Source organism: Tasmannia lanceolata, unplaced genomic scaffold (assembly GCF_043159265.1).
Source record: "Tasmannia lanceolata isolate RefF3 unplaced genomic scaffold, GAP_Taslan_0.1 ptg000018l, whole genome shotgun sequence".
Classification (NCBI taxonomy): Eukaryota; Viridiplantae; Streptophyta; class Magnoliopsida; order Canellales; family Winteraceae; genus Tasmannia; species Tasmannia lanceolata.
This window is the reverse complement of record NW_027518695.1, coordinates 2,568,808-2,586,554: the sequence shown is the minus strand read 5'-3', so window position 1 is coordinate 2,586,554 and position 17,747 is coordinate 2,568,808. Positions and strand designations below refer to the sequence as shown.

Below are 17,747 nucleotides of genomic sequence, written 5' to 3'. Positions count from 1 at the left end.
TAAAGCTGTGGTCTCAAGTGTGGAGACCTTATATATGATGTGTTTTTTGGGTGGGGAAGCTGGGATCGAACCTTTCTAAGCACGAACAACTTTCTTAAGCATTGTCGGTTCTATTTTCAACCAAGACTTTGACGACTCGCTATAGAGAGAGAGAGAGAGAGAGAGAGAGAGAGAGAATAGAATGTATGTTCTTCTCTTCCATGGAACAGGACGAAATCACACACACACATGCACTCCTACGGATCCGAAACCAATGAAGAAATAGGATTTAGGCCAATAATTTCTGCCCATGCACTCCTACTCGCACCCGGATCACTATCACTACAGTTCCATAGCCTACTGAACTACAACAACAAGAACTCTTACACTTCTATACCGCTTAGCTATACTGCGTAGCCTTAGACAGTGTAAAAATCAGTTAGCGAGGTTACAGTTGTTGGCTGTATAGAGTTGAGTAAATCAATGAATTGGACAAGATGGAATGAATGACTGAACTCAAGAATGTGTAGAAAGGCCAATGTATCTAAGGACCAAGAATTCATGCGTAATGCGTTGCGTATAGCATGAGAGAAGGTAGCTAAAAAAAGGTGGTGTTTTCGTATAGTATTGTACACTGAACACCAACCCAATCTCGACTGGATAGATTGAATGAGGCGAAAGAGAGATTTTTAAGCTTTTCCTGGAGTATTCTCAGCATCGCACTGCCGCATAAACAATTGATCCGCTGGACTGGATGAGCAACCTTCTCTAGAAAGGAATACCCTTCTCTGAAAAGGAATAGTGAAAAGCCATGTCACTTGGAATGGAACTGGTTGCTTACTTACTTTTAAAGGAGCACAACGCGACAATGCCAATGAGTAGCTAATCAAGTTGCGAGCCAAAAAGAGTGTAGCGGCAACCATGAGGACAAGACCAGAGGACTTGTCTTTCATCCAAATGAGTATCTTCGCTTGTAGGAACCTTGGAGTAAGCCTTTGGAGTAAGCCTTCGCCAATGCATAACTCCTATGAGCACTTGCTAATATTGCAACATCTAAAGTAGGAACAGGAGGGAAGGGCAAAACAAGGTGACTCACTGGGAATACGCTGGGACGGGCAAAGATAATGCGAGTAATGGAACTGGTTACACGAAATCTCCAATTTGGGGATCCGTGCCCAGTATGCAGTAGGAGGGATCTTCAACGGTAATATAGGGGGTGGCTACTATAAATATGCATTGCTAATCCACCACTTCAGCAATGAATGAAGGACATCAGCTCAATGATAAATATGAAAGGGAGATTACTATGAATCCTTCGACATGGTTCGCTGAAGATGAGTCGGGGAGAGACAAAGAGCATAGGCTAGAAGCTCGAAAGAAGAACGTGTCATGGGTGGATGAGCGTCATCTAGTCAATTTGATCCCAGTTGAGCAAGAGGACAGTGGAGGACTGGGTCCAGATCTTGAGAAATCAAATGTATCGCTCTCTGAAGTTGAACCATGGAAGAAGGTTCCAAAGAAGAATTGACTAAGGGATTGGGCCTGTAGCTCAATGGTTGAGGATTTGTTTCTTAACGTTGAGGTCGTGAGTTTGATCCTTACCTACCAAAAAGAAAACAAAGAATTGCCTAAGACGCTCCTAAAAATCCCAACATGCTGCCATCAAGATGGTTAACTATGTAACTCAAGATCATTTAGCAGTTTGACCTCTTAAGTTTAGTGGCTTAGTCTTTACTTAACTAGAGTTTTTGGATCTCATGAGTTTGGGATGACATCTTGTACTCGAGTTTAGTCTTTATCTAATAAAGGTAGGGTCCCCGCCAAACCCCAGCTTACCTATAAAAAAAAGTTTGAACCACAAAATGTAAAGTGTAAATTACTATATGGAATTTAATGCGGAACTTAACTCAAGCAATGGCGATTAGAACTTAAGATCGTGAATTCCCTTGAACTGTTTGATGACACCACGAACTCCGTTGCGCCACGAACAAGAAAGAGTGTTCTTTTGATCTGAAGAAGACTTTAGGGCTTGATTGATGGAGTCACCGGCACAATTTTCTTCCCATATTAGGGGCCCTCTTTTGATGGAAACTTAATTTATAAACTATATGGCATCACCCACCAAGGTTACACCACAATACTCGAGTTTCCTCTAAATCAAAACACACTTGGGACTTATCTTATAAGCTCCGCTTGCAAATATAGCACTAGTGGATAGACCTGGCAAAATGGGACTTGTACCCGCAGGTACACCCAGCCCGCAAGGGTACAGGTACCAATTTCATTACCCGCGAAAAAAAATACCCGCACCTAACCCGTACCGGTGACCCGCGGGTGGGTCTGGGTCGGGCGTTGGTGCCCGCGGGTTACCCGCCATTCGGTTTTCAACTTTTTATTCTTAAGGCCTACACACTATACAGTAAAAAAATAGACTGTGTGGGTGGCCAACAAAACAAGTCAAAGCAATCAGACTATGTGGGTGGCCAACAGTCTTAATTGCACTTACATGTCCCTGTGTGTGGGACCCAAATTTCGATGGTTGGGATCAAACCACTCAAGTTTCACTATCAAGCTCTGTATTAGGTGTTGAATCTTGTATTTGAAGTTTATGAGTTCAAATCAATGTGCATTTATTTAATTTCCCTGAAACTGAACTTCCATGGCTGCATATACACAAATTTTCATATATGAGCCAAACAAGCTCAAGAATCACATGCACTTGTAGAAGTACAAAATTACACTGTGCAACTATAATACTTGTTTCAGTTGTCGGGTTACCCGCGGGTATACCCGTGCCTGCCCGGGTAAGATTTTGGTACATAAAATGGCTACCCGTAGAATCACGTGTAAAAGCTACTCGTAAAAGTCTTCTCCCGCGCTTTCGCTCGGTGGTCCGCTGTTGTTCCGTTAACGTTCACGGAGATAAGTTCCTACTCTCGTGCGGATATCAAGATTGGATTCTTTTCGGGAGATCATGGCGATGGAGAGCCGTTCGATGGGGTTTTGGGGACGCTGGCCCACGCGTTCTCCCCGACGGACGGTCGATTTCATCTGGATGCGGAGGAGAATTGGGTGGCGGAAGGGAAGGTTTCGAAGTCTGGTATTGATTTAGAGTCTGTGGCGGTGCACGAGATAGGGCATTTGTTAGGGTTAGGGCACTCATCTGTGGAAGATGCGATCATGTTTCCTACGCTCTCGACGGGGACGAAGAGGGTAGAGTTGGCGAGGGATGATGTACAGGGGATTCAATTGCTGTACGGGACCAACCCGAATTTCAATGGGTCTGCAACTCCTTCCAGTCAGGAGAGTGATACGAACTATGGTGAGAGGGTGGGTCCGGGTTTATGGTGGTGCGCGGGTGTTGGGTTCTCTTTCACGATTATTTCTGTTCTGATGTTGTAGTAAATAAAACCCACAGATAGATTTTTTTTGTAATTTTCTTCAGTACCTACCAGATGAGTTGTTTGTATTTGTTTCATTAGAGGCAGAGTAGATGCGCCATGATTGGCCCACTGATGCAACCATTCCCCTTCTTCTTCTTTTTCCCTTTCTATATATATATATACTTTAAGAGTGAAGGGTTTTTGCGCTACGCTCGAGTGCAAAAACAGGGGTGGGCCCACATTGTTGGGCGATCCAAAGCATTCATTTGGAAGACCCTTTCATAGATAGGGTGTCCACCAAAAATCAGCTCCATTGGATATCTTAAGGTGTCCAATTGTGGGGTGAAAAAATGGACAGATTAGTGGACAAACAATATCTGTCCATTTTCACCCCTACAAATAGACACCCTATGATGATCTAATGAAGCTAATTTTTGGTACACACCTCATCTATGATGGGGCCTTTCAAATGAATGCTTAAGATCATCCCAACAATGTGGATCCACCCTTGTTTCCTATAATCGAGCGCAGATAAGCTATCTGCGCTCTAGCACAGGAACCCTTTTCTCATACATTAATTGTTGCAAATATACGTGATCCTTATTAAATTTGTTTGTATTATTTTTCACCTAAAGCTGTGGTCTCAAGTGTGGAGACCTTATATATGATGTGTTTTTTGGGTGGGGAAGCTGGGATCGAACCTTTCTAAGCACGAGCAACTTTCTTAAGCATTGTCGGTTCTATTTTCAACCAAGACTTTGACGACTCACTAGAGAGAGAGAGGAGAGATCGAACAGAATAGAATGTATGTTCTTCTCTTCCAAGGAACAGGACGAAATCACACACACACACATGCACTCCTACGGATCCGAAACCAATGAAGAAATAGGATTTAGGCCAATAATTTCTACACATGCGCTCCTACTCGCACCCAGATCACTATCACTACAGTTCCATAGCCTACTGAACTACAACAACAAGAACTCTTACACTTCTATACCGCTTAGCTATAGTGCGTAGCCTTAGACAGTGTAAAAAGCAGTTAGCGAGGTTACAGTTGTTGGCTGTAGAGAGTTGAGTAAATCAATGAATTGGACAAGATGGAATGAATGAGTGAACTCGAGAATGTGTAGAAAGGCCAATGTATCTAAGGACCAAGAATTCATGCGTAATGCGTTGCGTATAGTATGAGAGAAGGTAGCTAAAAAAAGGTGGTGCTTTTGTATAGTATTGTACATTGAACACCAACCCAATCTCGACTGGATAGATTGAATGAGGCGAAAGAGAGATTTTTAAGCTTTTCCTGGAGTATTCTCAGCATCGCACTGCCGCATAAACAATTGATCCGCTGGACTGGATGAGCAACCTTCTCTAGAAAGGAATACTCTTCTCTGAAAAGGAATAGTGAAAAGCCATGTCACTTGGAACGGAACTGGTTGCTTACTTACTTTTAAAGGAGCACAACGCGACAACGTCAATGAGTAGCTAATCAAGTTGCGAGCCAAAAAGAGTGTAGCGGCAACCATGAGGACAAGACCAGAGGACTTGTCTTTCATCCAAATGAGTATCTTCGCTTGTAGGAACCTTGGAGTAAGCCTTCACCAATGCATAACTCCTATGAGCACTTGCTAATATTGCAACATCTAAAGTAGGAACAGGAGGGAAGGGCAAAACAAGGTGACTCACTGGGAATACGCTGGGACGGGCAAAGATATTGCGAGTAATGTAACTAGTTACACGGAATCTCCAATTTGGGGATCCGTGCCCAGTATGCAGTAGGAGGGATCTCAACGGGTAATATAGTGGGTGGCTACTATAAATATGCATTGCTAATCCACCACTTCAGCAATGAATGAAGGACATCAGCTCAATAATAAATATGAAAGGGAGATTACTATGAATCCTTGGAAATGATTCGCTGAAGATGAGTCGGGGAGAGACAAAGAGCATAGGCTAGAAGCTCGAAAGAAGAGTGTCATGGGTGGATGAGCGTCATCTAGTCAATTTGATCCCAGTTGAGCAAGAGGACAGTGGAGGACTGGGTCCAGATCTTGAGAAATCAAATGTATCGCTCTCTGAAGTTGAACCATGGAAGAAGGTTCCAAAGAAGAATTGACTAAGGGATTGGGCCTGTAGCTCAATGGTTGAGGATTTGTTTCTTAACGTTGAGGTCGCGAGTTTGATCCTTACCTACCAAAAAGAAAACAAAGAATTGCCTAAGACGCTCCTAAAAATCCCAACATGCTGCCATCAAGATGGTTAACTATGTAACTCAAGATCATTGAGCAGTTTGACCTCTTAAGTTTAGTGGCTTAGTCTTTACTTAACTAGAGTTTTTGGATCTCATGAGTTTGGGATGACATCTTGTACTCGAGTTTAGTCTTTATCTAATAAAGGTAGGGTCCCCGCCAAACCCCAGCTTACCTATGAAAAAAAGTTTGAACCACAAAATGTAAAGTGTAAATTACTATATGGAATTTAATGCGGAACTTAACTCCAGCAATGGCGATTAGAACTTAAGATCGTGAATTCCCTTGAACTGTTTGATGACACCACGAACTCCGTTGCGCCACGAACAAGAAAAGAGTGTTCTTTTGATTTGAAGAAGACTTGTGGGCTTGATTGATGGAGTCACCGGCACAATTTTCTTCCCATATTAGGGGCCCTCTTTTGATGGAAACTTAATTTATAAACTATATGACATCATCCACCAAGATAACACCACAATACTCGAGTTTCCTCTAAATCAAAACACACTTGAGACTTATCTTATAAGCTCCTCTTGCAAATATAGCACTAGTGGATAGACCTGGCAAAATGGGACTTGTACCCGCGGGTACACCCAGCCCGCAAGGGTACAGGTACCAATTGCATTACCAGCGAAAAAAAATACCCGCACCTAACCCATACCGATGACCCGCGGGTGGGTCTGGGTCGGGCGTTGGTGCCCGCGGGTTATCCGCCATTCGGTTTTCAACTTTTTATTCTTAAGGCCTACACACTATACAGTAAAAAAATAGACTATGTGGGTGGCCAACAAAACAAGTCAAAGCAATCAGACTATGTGGGTGGCCAACAGTCTTAATTGCACTTACATGTCCCTGTGTGTGGGACCCAAATTTCGATGGTTAGGATCAAACCACTCAAGTTTTATTATCAAGCTCTGTATTAGGTGTTGAATCTTGTATTTGAAGTTTATGAGTTCAAATCAATGTGCATTTATTTAATTTCCCTGAAACTGAACTTCCATGGCTGCATATACACTAATTTTCATATATGAGCCAAACAAGCTCAAGAATCACATGCACTTGTAGAAGTACAAAATTACACTGTGCAACTATAATACTTGTTTCAGTTGTCGGGTTACCCGCGGGTATACCCGTGCCTGCCCGGGTAAGATTTTGGTACATAAAATGGCTACCCGTAGAATCACGTGTAAAAGCTACTCGTACTCGTCGTACCCGTTCCCGCCCGGGTCGTACTCGTACCCTCCCGGGTTACCCGTTTGCCGGGTCTACAAGTGGATAAGCTTTCTAGGAGAGAATTTACAAACATCTACCTTATTTGTGGGTCCCAGTGTGGGCCACACTAAAATGCCAGCACAAAAGTCAATCCATGGAGGTTGAATTGATCATATTATAAATTAAATGCCAACAAAAATGACGTCCATCTTGGGATTTTTCCCAAGGATTTTTTTTGAGGAACTTGATTAATCTATAAATTAAATAAATTTAAATTTCTACAATGGTGAGGTCCCTAGGTAGATGAAGCGAGAAATAATTACACATACGAATATATGATATGAGTCGTCATGGTGTTAAAGATTGAAACATGACAGATTTGCCAATCTCCGTAAATGGTAAAATGTTAATGATAGATTGGGAAGAGATTGCAGAATCTCAGGGAGATTGGAGAAATCTCTAGAAATGGCAAGAACACATCGCGTTCACGCTATACTCCGTCTTTGTAACTTGATTAATCTATAAATTAAATAAATTTAAATTTCTTCAAAGGTGAGGAGGTCCCTAGGTAGATGAAGCGAGAAATAATTATATATAGGAATATATGATATGGGTTGTCATGGTGTTAAAGATTGAAACATGATAGATTTGTCAATCTCAGTAAATTGTAAAATGTTAATGATAGAGTGGAAATAGATTGCAGAATCTCAGAGAGATTGGAGAAATCTCTAGAAATGGCAAGAACACATTGCGTTCACATTATACTCCGTCTTTGTATGTTGTTCATAGAGATTGAAAGATCGTGGGACTCCATCTAACACGTAACGGACAGGGAGGTGGCTAATATAAATAAGCATTTCCAATCCACTACTTGAGAACAATATCAGGTTTTTGTCTAAAGCCTAGGCCTGGCAAGAGAAACAATGGCCTCACCACAATTTTCCCTTGTCATGAGCGTTCCCCTCCTCCTCCTCTTCTTCTCTCTTCTGATGACTGAATCCCATTCTTCTCATTTTGTAAGCGGAGGGAAACAACAATACCCTTTCCAGTTCCTCAAAGAGCTAGAGGGATGCCAAAAAGGACATAGTGCTAAAGGGATTACCCAACTTAAGCAATATCTTAAGAAATTCGGCTACCTCCCCGAGTATTACATTACCAGAGCTGAAGATGAGTACTTCGATCATCTCACAGAGAAGGCCATTAGGACTTACCAACTCAATTACAATCTCAACATCACAGGTGCTGGTTATTTTCAAAATATTTTAGTTTTTGATTTATTTTAGAAGACTTTTTTGTGAAATGATATTTCCTTCAAAAAGACACCCTTTTTTTTTTCTTTTTTTTTTTTTGGCGAAAGCGTCATTGTTTATTCAAAAGATAGAAATTATATGGTGCCCGTGGTCACTAGTCAGTACTGCCCTTGATTTTTGATCCAACAGCAGACTCTGAAAAAGTGATCTGTTGTTGGATTAAATATCAAGGGTGGTACCACTAGCAAGGTACTTGACGGTGCACCGTATAAAAACTCAAAGAAATATGATTTGGAGGAAATCCAAGATTCTAAAATCCGTATATCCAAACGGGCCTTAATGAATCGTACTTTGATTATCTGCGTCTCCACCATTTGATCATTTATCATACCAATATGTTCCTTCAACAGGGGCACTGGATTACCAAACAGTTCAACAGATGATGATGCCAAGGTGCGGAGTTCCAGACATAATCAAAGGCAGAACTTCCATGAATTCCGGCAAGAAGCAATATTGGAGTCGGACCACCGGCCTCCACATCGTCTCCCGTTACGCCTTCTTTCCCGGTAGCCCAAAATGGCCAGCTTCCAAGACCCATCTCACCTTTGCCTTCGACACTAACGGCAACATAACTGACAATGAAATACTCAACACCTTCGGCGGAAGAGCTTTCAAAAAATGGGAAGCAGTGACCCACTTCACGTTTGAGAGGACTTATGATTATGCTTCTGCCGATATTAAGATCGGCTACTACCACAGAGATCATGGCGATGGACAACCATTTGATGGGCCTGGAGGTTTTCTAGCATATTCTGATGCACCACCTGGAGGACGGTTCCATGTAGATGATGAGGAGCCATGGGGAGTAGTTAGCAATTCTAGTAGTCCGTATATGGACATAGAATCTATGGCAATACATGAGATGGGACATTTGCTTGGACTTTATCACAGTTCCGTAAGACAAGCTGTTATGTTCCCATCAATCAAAATGGGAGAGGCTAGAACGGAGCTGGATGAGGATGATATTCAGGGCATACAAGCCTTATATTCTTAACCAGGGATTTGAGTGCTAGTTTACTATTAAGTAATGATCGTGTCAGTGTGTCCAGAATAATACTCTCTATGATATGAAATTATGAAGTACTCAGCGTTCTCTCTCTCTCTCTCTCTCTCTCGTCATTGGTGTCCTTTCCATGGAAAAATTATATCGCAAGACGTTTTCCCATATGCATAGCGTGAGTGGGGCCCACCATTCTACATTTCTACACAACATGTTTTGATGTGGTAGGGCCCACCATCTCTAGTCAAATCTATCCATATGGTGGGGCCCACCATTTCACTCCCATGAATATACCCACCATTACGCGAACAGAAGCATAGGGTGGAGACTACCATTTTACACCATGTTTTGATAGGATAGGTCCCAGTCCCACCGACTCGACTCAAACAGTCAAACCCATGCATTGAGTGGGTCCACCATGTTTTGATAGGATAGCTCCCAGTCCCACAGACTCCACTCAAACCCGTGCATTGAATGGGGTCCACCATTTTACCTGATGTTTTGATGGGGGCGGCTCCCACAATCTCTACCCAAGCCCAGTCATAGTGTGGGCCCAACCACCTTGTACCTCATATTTTGATGGGCTGGGGCCCATTACCCATGCGACACCCACCAATGCGATGACATCATTCACCGTACATTTTAGACCTGCATCCATATATCCTCCTTATTTTCCAAGCATGGAGGTCCCTTTTTTATCTTTGTAAGTTCATGGACATTTAAACGTGAGTAAAGTAGTACTCTTTACAACTTGTAAGCAATAACTCTATATCCAACAAATTGATATTCGCAACCAACAAGCGCATGCTCCATGCCTCGAATATGGGCCAAAGCCAAGTAAAATAACAAGCAATCAAAGCATCTTCTCGTTCTGTCTTTCTCGAGCTCACGTGGAACTGCATCTGCTTGTAAAAAATCAATAAAAAAGGATAAATTTATGCTCAGTTATCTGTTGGAAAGTTGCCTTATTTCCCACCCAGATGGGTTGCTTGGGTGGGAAGGCAAGTAACCGGATAGGAAACCATAGCTTTTAGGTTTTCTTTGAAACCTATGGGATAGCAAATTTCTTGTGTGGAAAAATGGCAAGAGATGAGAAGGTGTGTCGGCTGCCTTTGGTGAGATGGGGGGGGGGAGGGGAGAGAAGAAGAAGAATAGAGGATTTTCTATTTGGATTTTCTTCTTGGGTTTCTCTCGGTGTACGGTCTTGGGTTTGAGAAGCAAGAAAATGGTTGCAGGTTTTGAGTTTTGGTTTAAATCCATTGTAATCATTGTATATTATTTTCTCATAGTGGAAGATTGTGTTTCTAGCTTGTGGAGTAGGCTTGCCCGAACCACATAAAATCTCGGTGTTCATCCTAACCATCATCCATAATCCATAATCCTAACCATAATGATAATTATAACATATAAAACTAATGGATCCGATGACTCAACCAACTATGGGATATATGCTCAAGCCCACAAACCATATATCCTTAAGCATACTCCGAATGAATGGTTAAGATCCTCTACTATGTGGGTTTCTTAAACCGTGGCCCACTACAACGAAGGGCCTAAATCTCCAGTAATGTTTTACGTGTGGCTATGGCAGCCATTACAATTGAATTCAGCGTCAAATTGGTCTTTCTCCCTCATCCTTCTCCTTTATTACACAGATTCGGGGAATTTATAACCGTCAATGAGATCGGGATGGCGTGCAAAAACATGGTAGTGGACCCCACCAATCAAACATGGTAGTAGGCCCCACCAATATGCCCAGATTTCTTTGACAGGTAGCTACTGACTGGATTCGTAACCGATAAGATCTCCGTTCCTTTACATTTCGAGTCAGCTCCAAGTATATAAGCAACGCTTTATTTGCATTTGTGTCTGAGAAATAAGGAAGAAAATGGGATTCAAAAGCTTTTCCTCTTCCCTTTGCCTCTTCCTCTTCCTTTTCTCTCTTGTAAATGGACGCCCTCTCGCCCAACCCAAACCAGACCCTGCGGAGGCTGTTGCCACCGCCCGATGGTTGGCTTCTCAGAACTCTTGGGGGGTCTTAAGGTATTTTCCCTCTCTCTCTCTCTCTCTCTCCAATTCTTTTGTACTGTTTTCTATTCTAGAATCTCTGTTTCTTTTCCTCTTTTCTTGCGTTTTTTGAATTGGGTTTTCCTTTTGGGGGTTCTATTTAGTTATTACTACATGGGTTTTTTTATTTTATTTTACTATTTTCTTGATGAATTTTTTTTCGTGGTTGTAAATTTTAAAAAGAGATGATAAATTGCTAGTTCTGATGGGTTGATGAGTTTTTGTAGACTAAAAAGAGATAGAGCGGATGATTATGTAATCCAGTAGATTGGTTTGGTTTATCTATCTTGATTCTGGTCATTGAGACGACCCATAAGTGGACCGTGTCTGATTCTGAAATTTTCGCTACAAGGACCTGCTTTTGTTTAGAACACGAGCGATGCCTAACTAAATAGATTTACGTTCATGTCCTCTCTTCACCATTAGGATCTTAAATTGCAATTCGTCTTTTCTGTTGTTATGTTCTTTAAATTAACTTAAAAGTAATTTTTTTAATTGGTAAACTATGATTCTCATTTGCTGGAATGGTGACAATTTCAAGTGTTCTGTTGGGGTTCCACGCAAAAGCAAATAGTCCCACATCGGATAAGTAAAATAGATGGGGATGGGTTATAAGGGAATGGGCACGCTCCCTCTAATAGCTAGCTTTTAGGGGTGAGTTCTACCCGGTTAAATTCCTAACAAATGGTATCAGAGTTTGGGGCGTAGTCACCCCGGTTTGCCTCCCCCTCAGGGAAAGATCTTGGAAACCCCGGTGTAGTGATCTCGTGGTTCCCAAGTTGCTTCCACGTGGAGGGGAAAATTGTTTGGGTTCCATGCAAAAGCAAATAGTCCCACATTGGATAAGTAAAATGCATGGGGATGGGTTATAAGGGAATGGGCACCCTCCCTCTAATGGCTAGTTTTAGGCTACCCGGTTAAATTCCTAACATGTTCGACCTCACAAATGAAACCCCATTGGGAGGCATCGAACATGTGTAGGGAGGGAGGGTTGCACAAAATCTACATTTTTGCATGTTTGTACACCCCTTCCCCACTTTGCATGGAAAGAGTAGTATTGCAGTTGGGTAGGGAGGAAGGGTTGATATAGATAAGGATTGGGACTTTTGCAACTAATTAGAATTACAACTTTTAGGAATTTAAATTTTCGCATGTTTTATTCATGTATAAAAAAGATCCACATAATTTTCAATTGATACTTACGATGATTTTTCAAGTTTTAAACATACTCTTTTAAAAAAAATGCCCGCTCAACATTATCAAAAGGAGAAAATATTCTTTCAGGAGAAAATAATCACCTAAATAGGATACTCACTCTTAATTAAGAGGAAACACATGGGAAGCATCTAGGAAGCGTGCCTCCCCTAAATTTGGGAAGTGAGGAGAACTTGGCTTCTGAAACGAGTTACCAAGGAAACGAGCTTCCCATCCAACTAGGAAGTTTCCGGTAACTATGTTTTGGACATATACCATATCACCCAAAGTGCAGACTACTCCATCAAACATTTTTGTCCTTACTGTCCCAATTCTTGTGACATCGCAAGTAGACATGTCACCCGTCACTCAAGGGCACTACAGCATCTCCTCTCTCTTGTAATGTATCAAAATATTATCTTTTGGAGCACACATAAATAGAATAATTGGAATCCAAAATTCACTCCTCATGAATACAAGTGTTATTACCTGTGGAGACTATGTGGACATTTCCAACAACTGTTACTTTTGCCCATCCACCACTACGGCCTTAATATTTTCAAAATTGTTATTGTTCACGTTGTTAGGATGTTATTAATAGTTCTACTTCAAGTGGCCAAACTACTTACCACAAAAATATTGAATGTCTTTTCTCCTAACCCTAGATCTCAACTTGCCTTTTTTGAATCTCATATTAGAGGGCGGGCCTTGGCGCAACGGTAAGGTTGCTCCATTGTGACCTAGTGATCACGGGTTCGAGTCACGGAAACAGCCTGTCTGCAAAGCAGGGGTAAGGCTGCGTACATCTAGCCCCTCCCTAGCCTCGTGCACTGGGCCTCGTTCACATGTTGCACGCATACCTTGTGTTTTTTTATATTTTGAGCGAGTGGACCGTTTCATAGGCTATATTTCCTAGGTTGTGGATTGAGAATGTGTTTGGGCCCAAATGGGCATGTAAACAAGTTTTTTTTCTCTCAGTCGATTGTTATATTTACAAATTATTTGATTTAGCAATGTTGATCAGGAGTGCATGAAGGCACCTTTTGAATTTGGAATATATTTGGGACTTGGTTTGACAGGCTAGTAATAGAAATCAATTTTCAGATGTTCTGTATTGTCAACGACTCCACTAGTCCTAAGTATTTCATCAATATCCTATGGCGTCTCTTTAGCTATCATCAATTTGGTGCACAATGAAGCTTATATGTTGTGGAATCTAAACCTCACGTGCTTATGTTTTTGTTGCTACAGTACCATCTCAAGTGAATTGGGCGGGGCCCCCTTTGGGTAAGCTTGTCTTCTTTTTCAATCTTTTCCCAAGTCATATACAAAGAAGTTGATTTCTTAGAAATACAATTATAGCATGCAATTGTGCGATGATAATTGTTGTGTTGTCTTAATCTGAATGACATGCAGCAATGTAGATTCTTTTAGTGATGGATTACCTGGTAAAGGCCTTGGCATCCCTTACTTCTATTTGACAACCCTTGATCCTACTGCAAGAAATGCGTTGAAGGATGCAAGGTCTTCACTTACAATTAGTGAGTTTCCTCTTGGAACTTGTGGCAAAAAAGATCCAGAAAACCCCACATGTGCAAAACTTACCCTCACAGGAAAGGTATGCATCACCTATTGATTTATGAGTGGGTGTTACTTTACTTCTGTATCATTTTGTTTTCTCTTGTTGGTGGACTTTGCATTTCTTACATGATGTATCATCGAATAATCTTGTCCATTTGTTATGATTATATTCCTACATCCTTTAATTTTATGTCTTTCTTTTGAATCTGTTCGTAGTATCTTGACATTGATGTATGTTGGGTTTTTTTTTTTCGAATGGTACGAAGATGGATGGGGCATGAGGTGTATGACACAGTGACCTCAGAAGACCTGAAAAGTCTACTCATCCACACAGTTTCCAGCATTCAAAGATATTGTTTTTAGTTAATGAAATTTATCTCAGTGATACCTTTCCTTTATTCTAGACGATTTCCCCTTTATTAACTGGTCAACACTTCTGATGTTTTAATTTGGATACTGATAAGAGGCAGTAAAGCATTCTTTCTTTCATAGCAGTTCTATTTTAGGAGAGTTTCATGTCTATCTATCTTGCAAGATAGCTGTCGGTGAGAAGTGATAGAAGAAAGGTCTTTGAATATTAATGCTTATCATAATTTCCCATCATATTCTATTTCCTACCTGTCATTTGTGCTTTACTTTCAAAAAATGTTTTGGTAAGAAAGCTTTGAAGGGCCTTCAACCTTTGTAGAGATCATGACATTACTAACATACCTTGACTGTCCTTAGTGACCAGGCATTCGTACTTGATTATGACAAATAGGTTCATTAAATTATAAAAGTATTCATAATCATGGAGAAATGGGTATTTTATCACATTCTACTATCCACCGGAGTGAACCGCATAATTCCTTTTTGCATACTTGAACTAAATTTACGAGTCTACACTACAGTACATATCAACAAAAGAAACTATGAGCAAAAAGGTGTTATTATTGATATAAATTGTAAATGTGAATGGAGTTATTTTTTTTCAATAAACTTTATAGGGGATGTGAGGGTCACTCTGAAAATAATTTTACAATGTAAGTGTAGATGATTAATTATGCATAGAACTGTGTACTTGGTATTTCTTCTCTGATAAACATGGTGTGCATTTCAGTTGAAGATGGTCGATAGGAAGTCCAAGGAAGCAGAGTTTGCTGAACAAGCTCTCTTTACAAAGCATGCTGAGATGAAGGGTAAGTACATGGGTCTCTACACAAAAGCTTCATTACTTAATGGGTAAATGCATCATGCTTATAGGCAATTTAACATGGCACAGAAACTTGAATTCATCCTCACAATATTATCGTTTCTTCCTTTTTATTTTGATGGGTGACAGATTGGCCCAAGGATCACGACTTCCAAATCTTCAAACTAGACATCGAGGATATATTTCTAATCGACTGGTTTGGTGGCCCTAAACCTATCACTTTGGATCAATACCTGCATCCTAAAATGTGAGTAGGATGCTAGTTTTCTCATGGTTAATATACAGCAATGAAGCTTTTAAATAAATGTAGTCCAGAGTTCAGACTATCCTATAAATGAAGTAAAATGGCGTGAATTTCCTTCAAATGATCGTATGGATGCTGTTGCTTCTTTTTTATTTACTGATGCATTTTGTTTCCCAAACATGGCCCTTTGCCATCTACAGGGACAGTCTTGCCTTAATGGCCTTGGTGTGAAAAAACTTCTCAAAAAAACATTGCACCGAACCCGTCATGTCTATCATGTGGAAAAAAACTATGTATAAATATGTTGTCATTTCTATCGTGTGAAAAAAAACTATGTATAAATATGTCAAACACGTCATGCCTTCTGTGAAAAAACTATGTAAATAGGCTCGGAATGTTGTATGTCTGTATCTCTTGTAACCTATAACCACGCTGATTTGTAAAAACTCATAATGTCTGATGTAATTGTTAATAAGTTCTCACTAAGAACGGTCTTTGTGGATGCTTATGACTTCCCATTAGATTAGGCTACGCTAATCCTCCTCTACCATTTAATTTTCTTTCCTTTTATTTGAGCTATATGTGAGGATCTTGTATGGTTACATGGTGTTGACTCTACATCGATTCATATTACTCTTTAAAACTCTCTTGAGTCAATCATTGTCTTGGTTTTACCTTGGAGTTCTCCTAAGTTTGCCCATACAGTGTCAATTAAACTCTCTTTACACTCACCCGACTTAATGAAAAATTTATAGCACACCCAAGTTGACTTGGTTTTATCTTGGCCTAGTATTTGCCCAACTCTTTCTTGAACACTGATTGATATGATCGCGAAACATTAAGCTATTGGTACTTCTTTATAAACTAGCATGAGACTAGTGTACGTATGTATTTTGGAAGTGTTAGCAAAAGAACCCAATTATGGAATAATGCATTGCAAGACTCAAGATTTAGAGCCCTACAGCATGAAAAGTAAAACTTTGATGCAATAAATCTTTAATGTTTTAAGGACTTGGGAGATGTTTGCATATGACTATTCATGAACGTTTCACATAAGGCAAATGTTACTGCAGTCGTAGAACAGCTCAGCAGTATTTTTTTTTAAAATTCTTTGAACAGTAACAACAAAGGTAAAAAAATACTGAGTAATTACAAAAAGAGTGGATGGTTGATAATTTCAACTCCATTGAATCAGTAGGGACGCCGTATGATCCGAAAGACCATTTTGCCCTCTTCGGTCTCCTCTCTATTACTTTCTACTTTTCATCCAATGGCTGTATTCGTTGCACCACCAACGGCCAATTCGACTCAGAAGAAGATGAAGAACAATCACAAGATTTTAATCAAAGGGATAAGAGACTTCCGATAGCATTCACCCGTTTTGCTATGCACAGCCCTTATGTAATTCCTATTCCTTAATTTGCAAATATGATTATTTTAAATTAATCTTATTTTGAAATGGGTGATTAGAGCCCCTTTAAATTAATCTTATTTTCAAATTGGGTCATTAGAACCAATTTCTCAAACACATCACAAGCATTTTCCCTGAACAGAATAATTAAGTACTGTCCCTTTTAATGACAACCGCTAGATTTACCATACATCCCCGCGTATGGTTTAATTCGAACGCTTGGAACAAGCAGCAGGAACAAGAGCCAATATCTCTACGATTTTTTTAACGCCCACGAGCTTTCAAAAAAAGTTTTTAACTAAAACATTCAACTAAAAGCTAGAGGTGCAACTTGGGTCAGGCCCAACCGGATTTTGGGTCAGGTTGGGTTAACATTTCCTCAGGCAGCCCGATGTAATTTTGGGTTGGTTTGGATTGAGGCCTTGTGCAAACCTTCTCGAACAGGTCCTCCATCTAATTTTATCATGATTGTCAAAATCCAAGAGGTATGTTTTTCCTTTTTTTCTTTTTTCTTCTTTTTTTTTTTTTTTTTTTGGTTTATTTGTACCCTAGGCGAACCCAAACCCAACCCGACTCAAGCCGACCGATTTTTGTTAAAAATTGGTTAGACAAGTCGGTTTAGAGTTGATAGATTTAGAGGGCGGGTTGTGTTAGGGTTAACCATCCTCTGCCTGAGGCTCAGGTTGGGTCAGGTTAGGGTCGAGGGAATGCTATTCTGGCTTGGCTTGTATTGGCCTCAGCCTGACTAAACCCACCCAGCAGGAGTTATATTCCTGCTAAAAGCTGGTGATGGGAATGCAACTTAGATTTTTGAGAACTCAGGTAGGTTTTTGCCTTGAAAAACAGGAAAGTTTGTTGTGACGCAGTGTTGGTGCCCTTGACATGGGAATGTAAAAGCTCTGAGCAACTCACAGAGCTACTTTTG

General features: G+C 40.6%; 1 protein-coding gene and 1 pseudogene across 1 annotated transcript; both read left to right on the top strand.

The window, feature by feature from the left end:
- Positions 1-1,237: 1,237 nt before the first annotated feature.
- On the top strand, positions 1,238-3,381 carry LOC143849477 (metalloendoproteinase 2-MMP pseudogene; annotated as a pseudogene).
- A 7,581-nt stretch (positions 3,382-10,962) lies between these two features.
- Positions 10,963-15,917, top strand: LOC143851590 (uncharacterized). The gene is made up of 6 exons (XM_077361060.1): positions 10,963-11,176; positions 13,646-13,681; positions 13,811-14,012; positions 15,075-15,153; positions 15,297-15,414; positions 15,612-15,917. Exons 1-6 carry the CDS (start codon positions 11,022-11,024, stop codon positions 15,640-15,642), a joined length of 621 nt encoding a protein of 206 aa, XP_077217175.1. The 5' UTR covers positions 10,963-11,021; the 3' UTR covers positions 15,643-15,917.
- Positions 15,918-17,747: the final 1,830 nt, after the last annotated feature.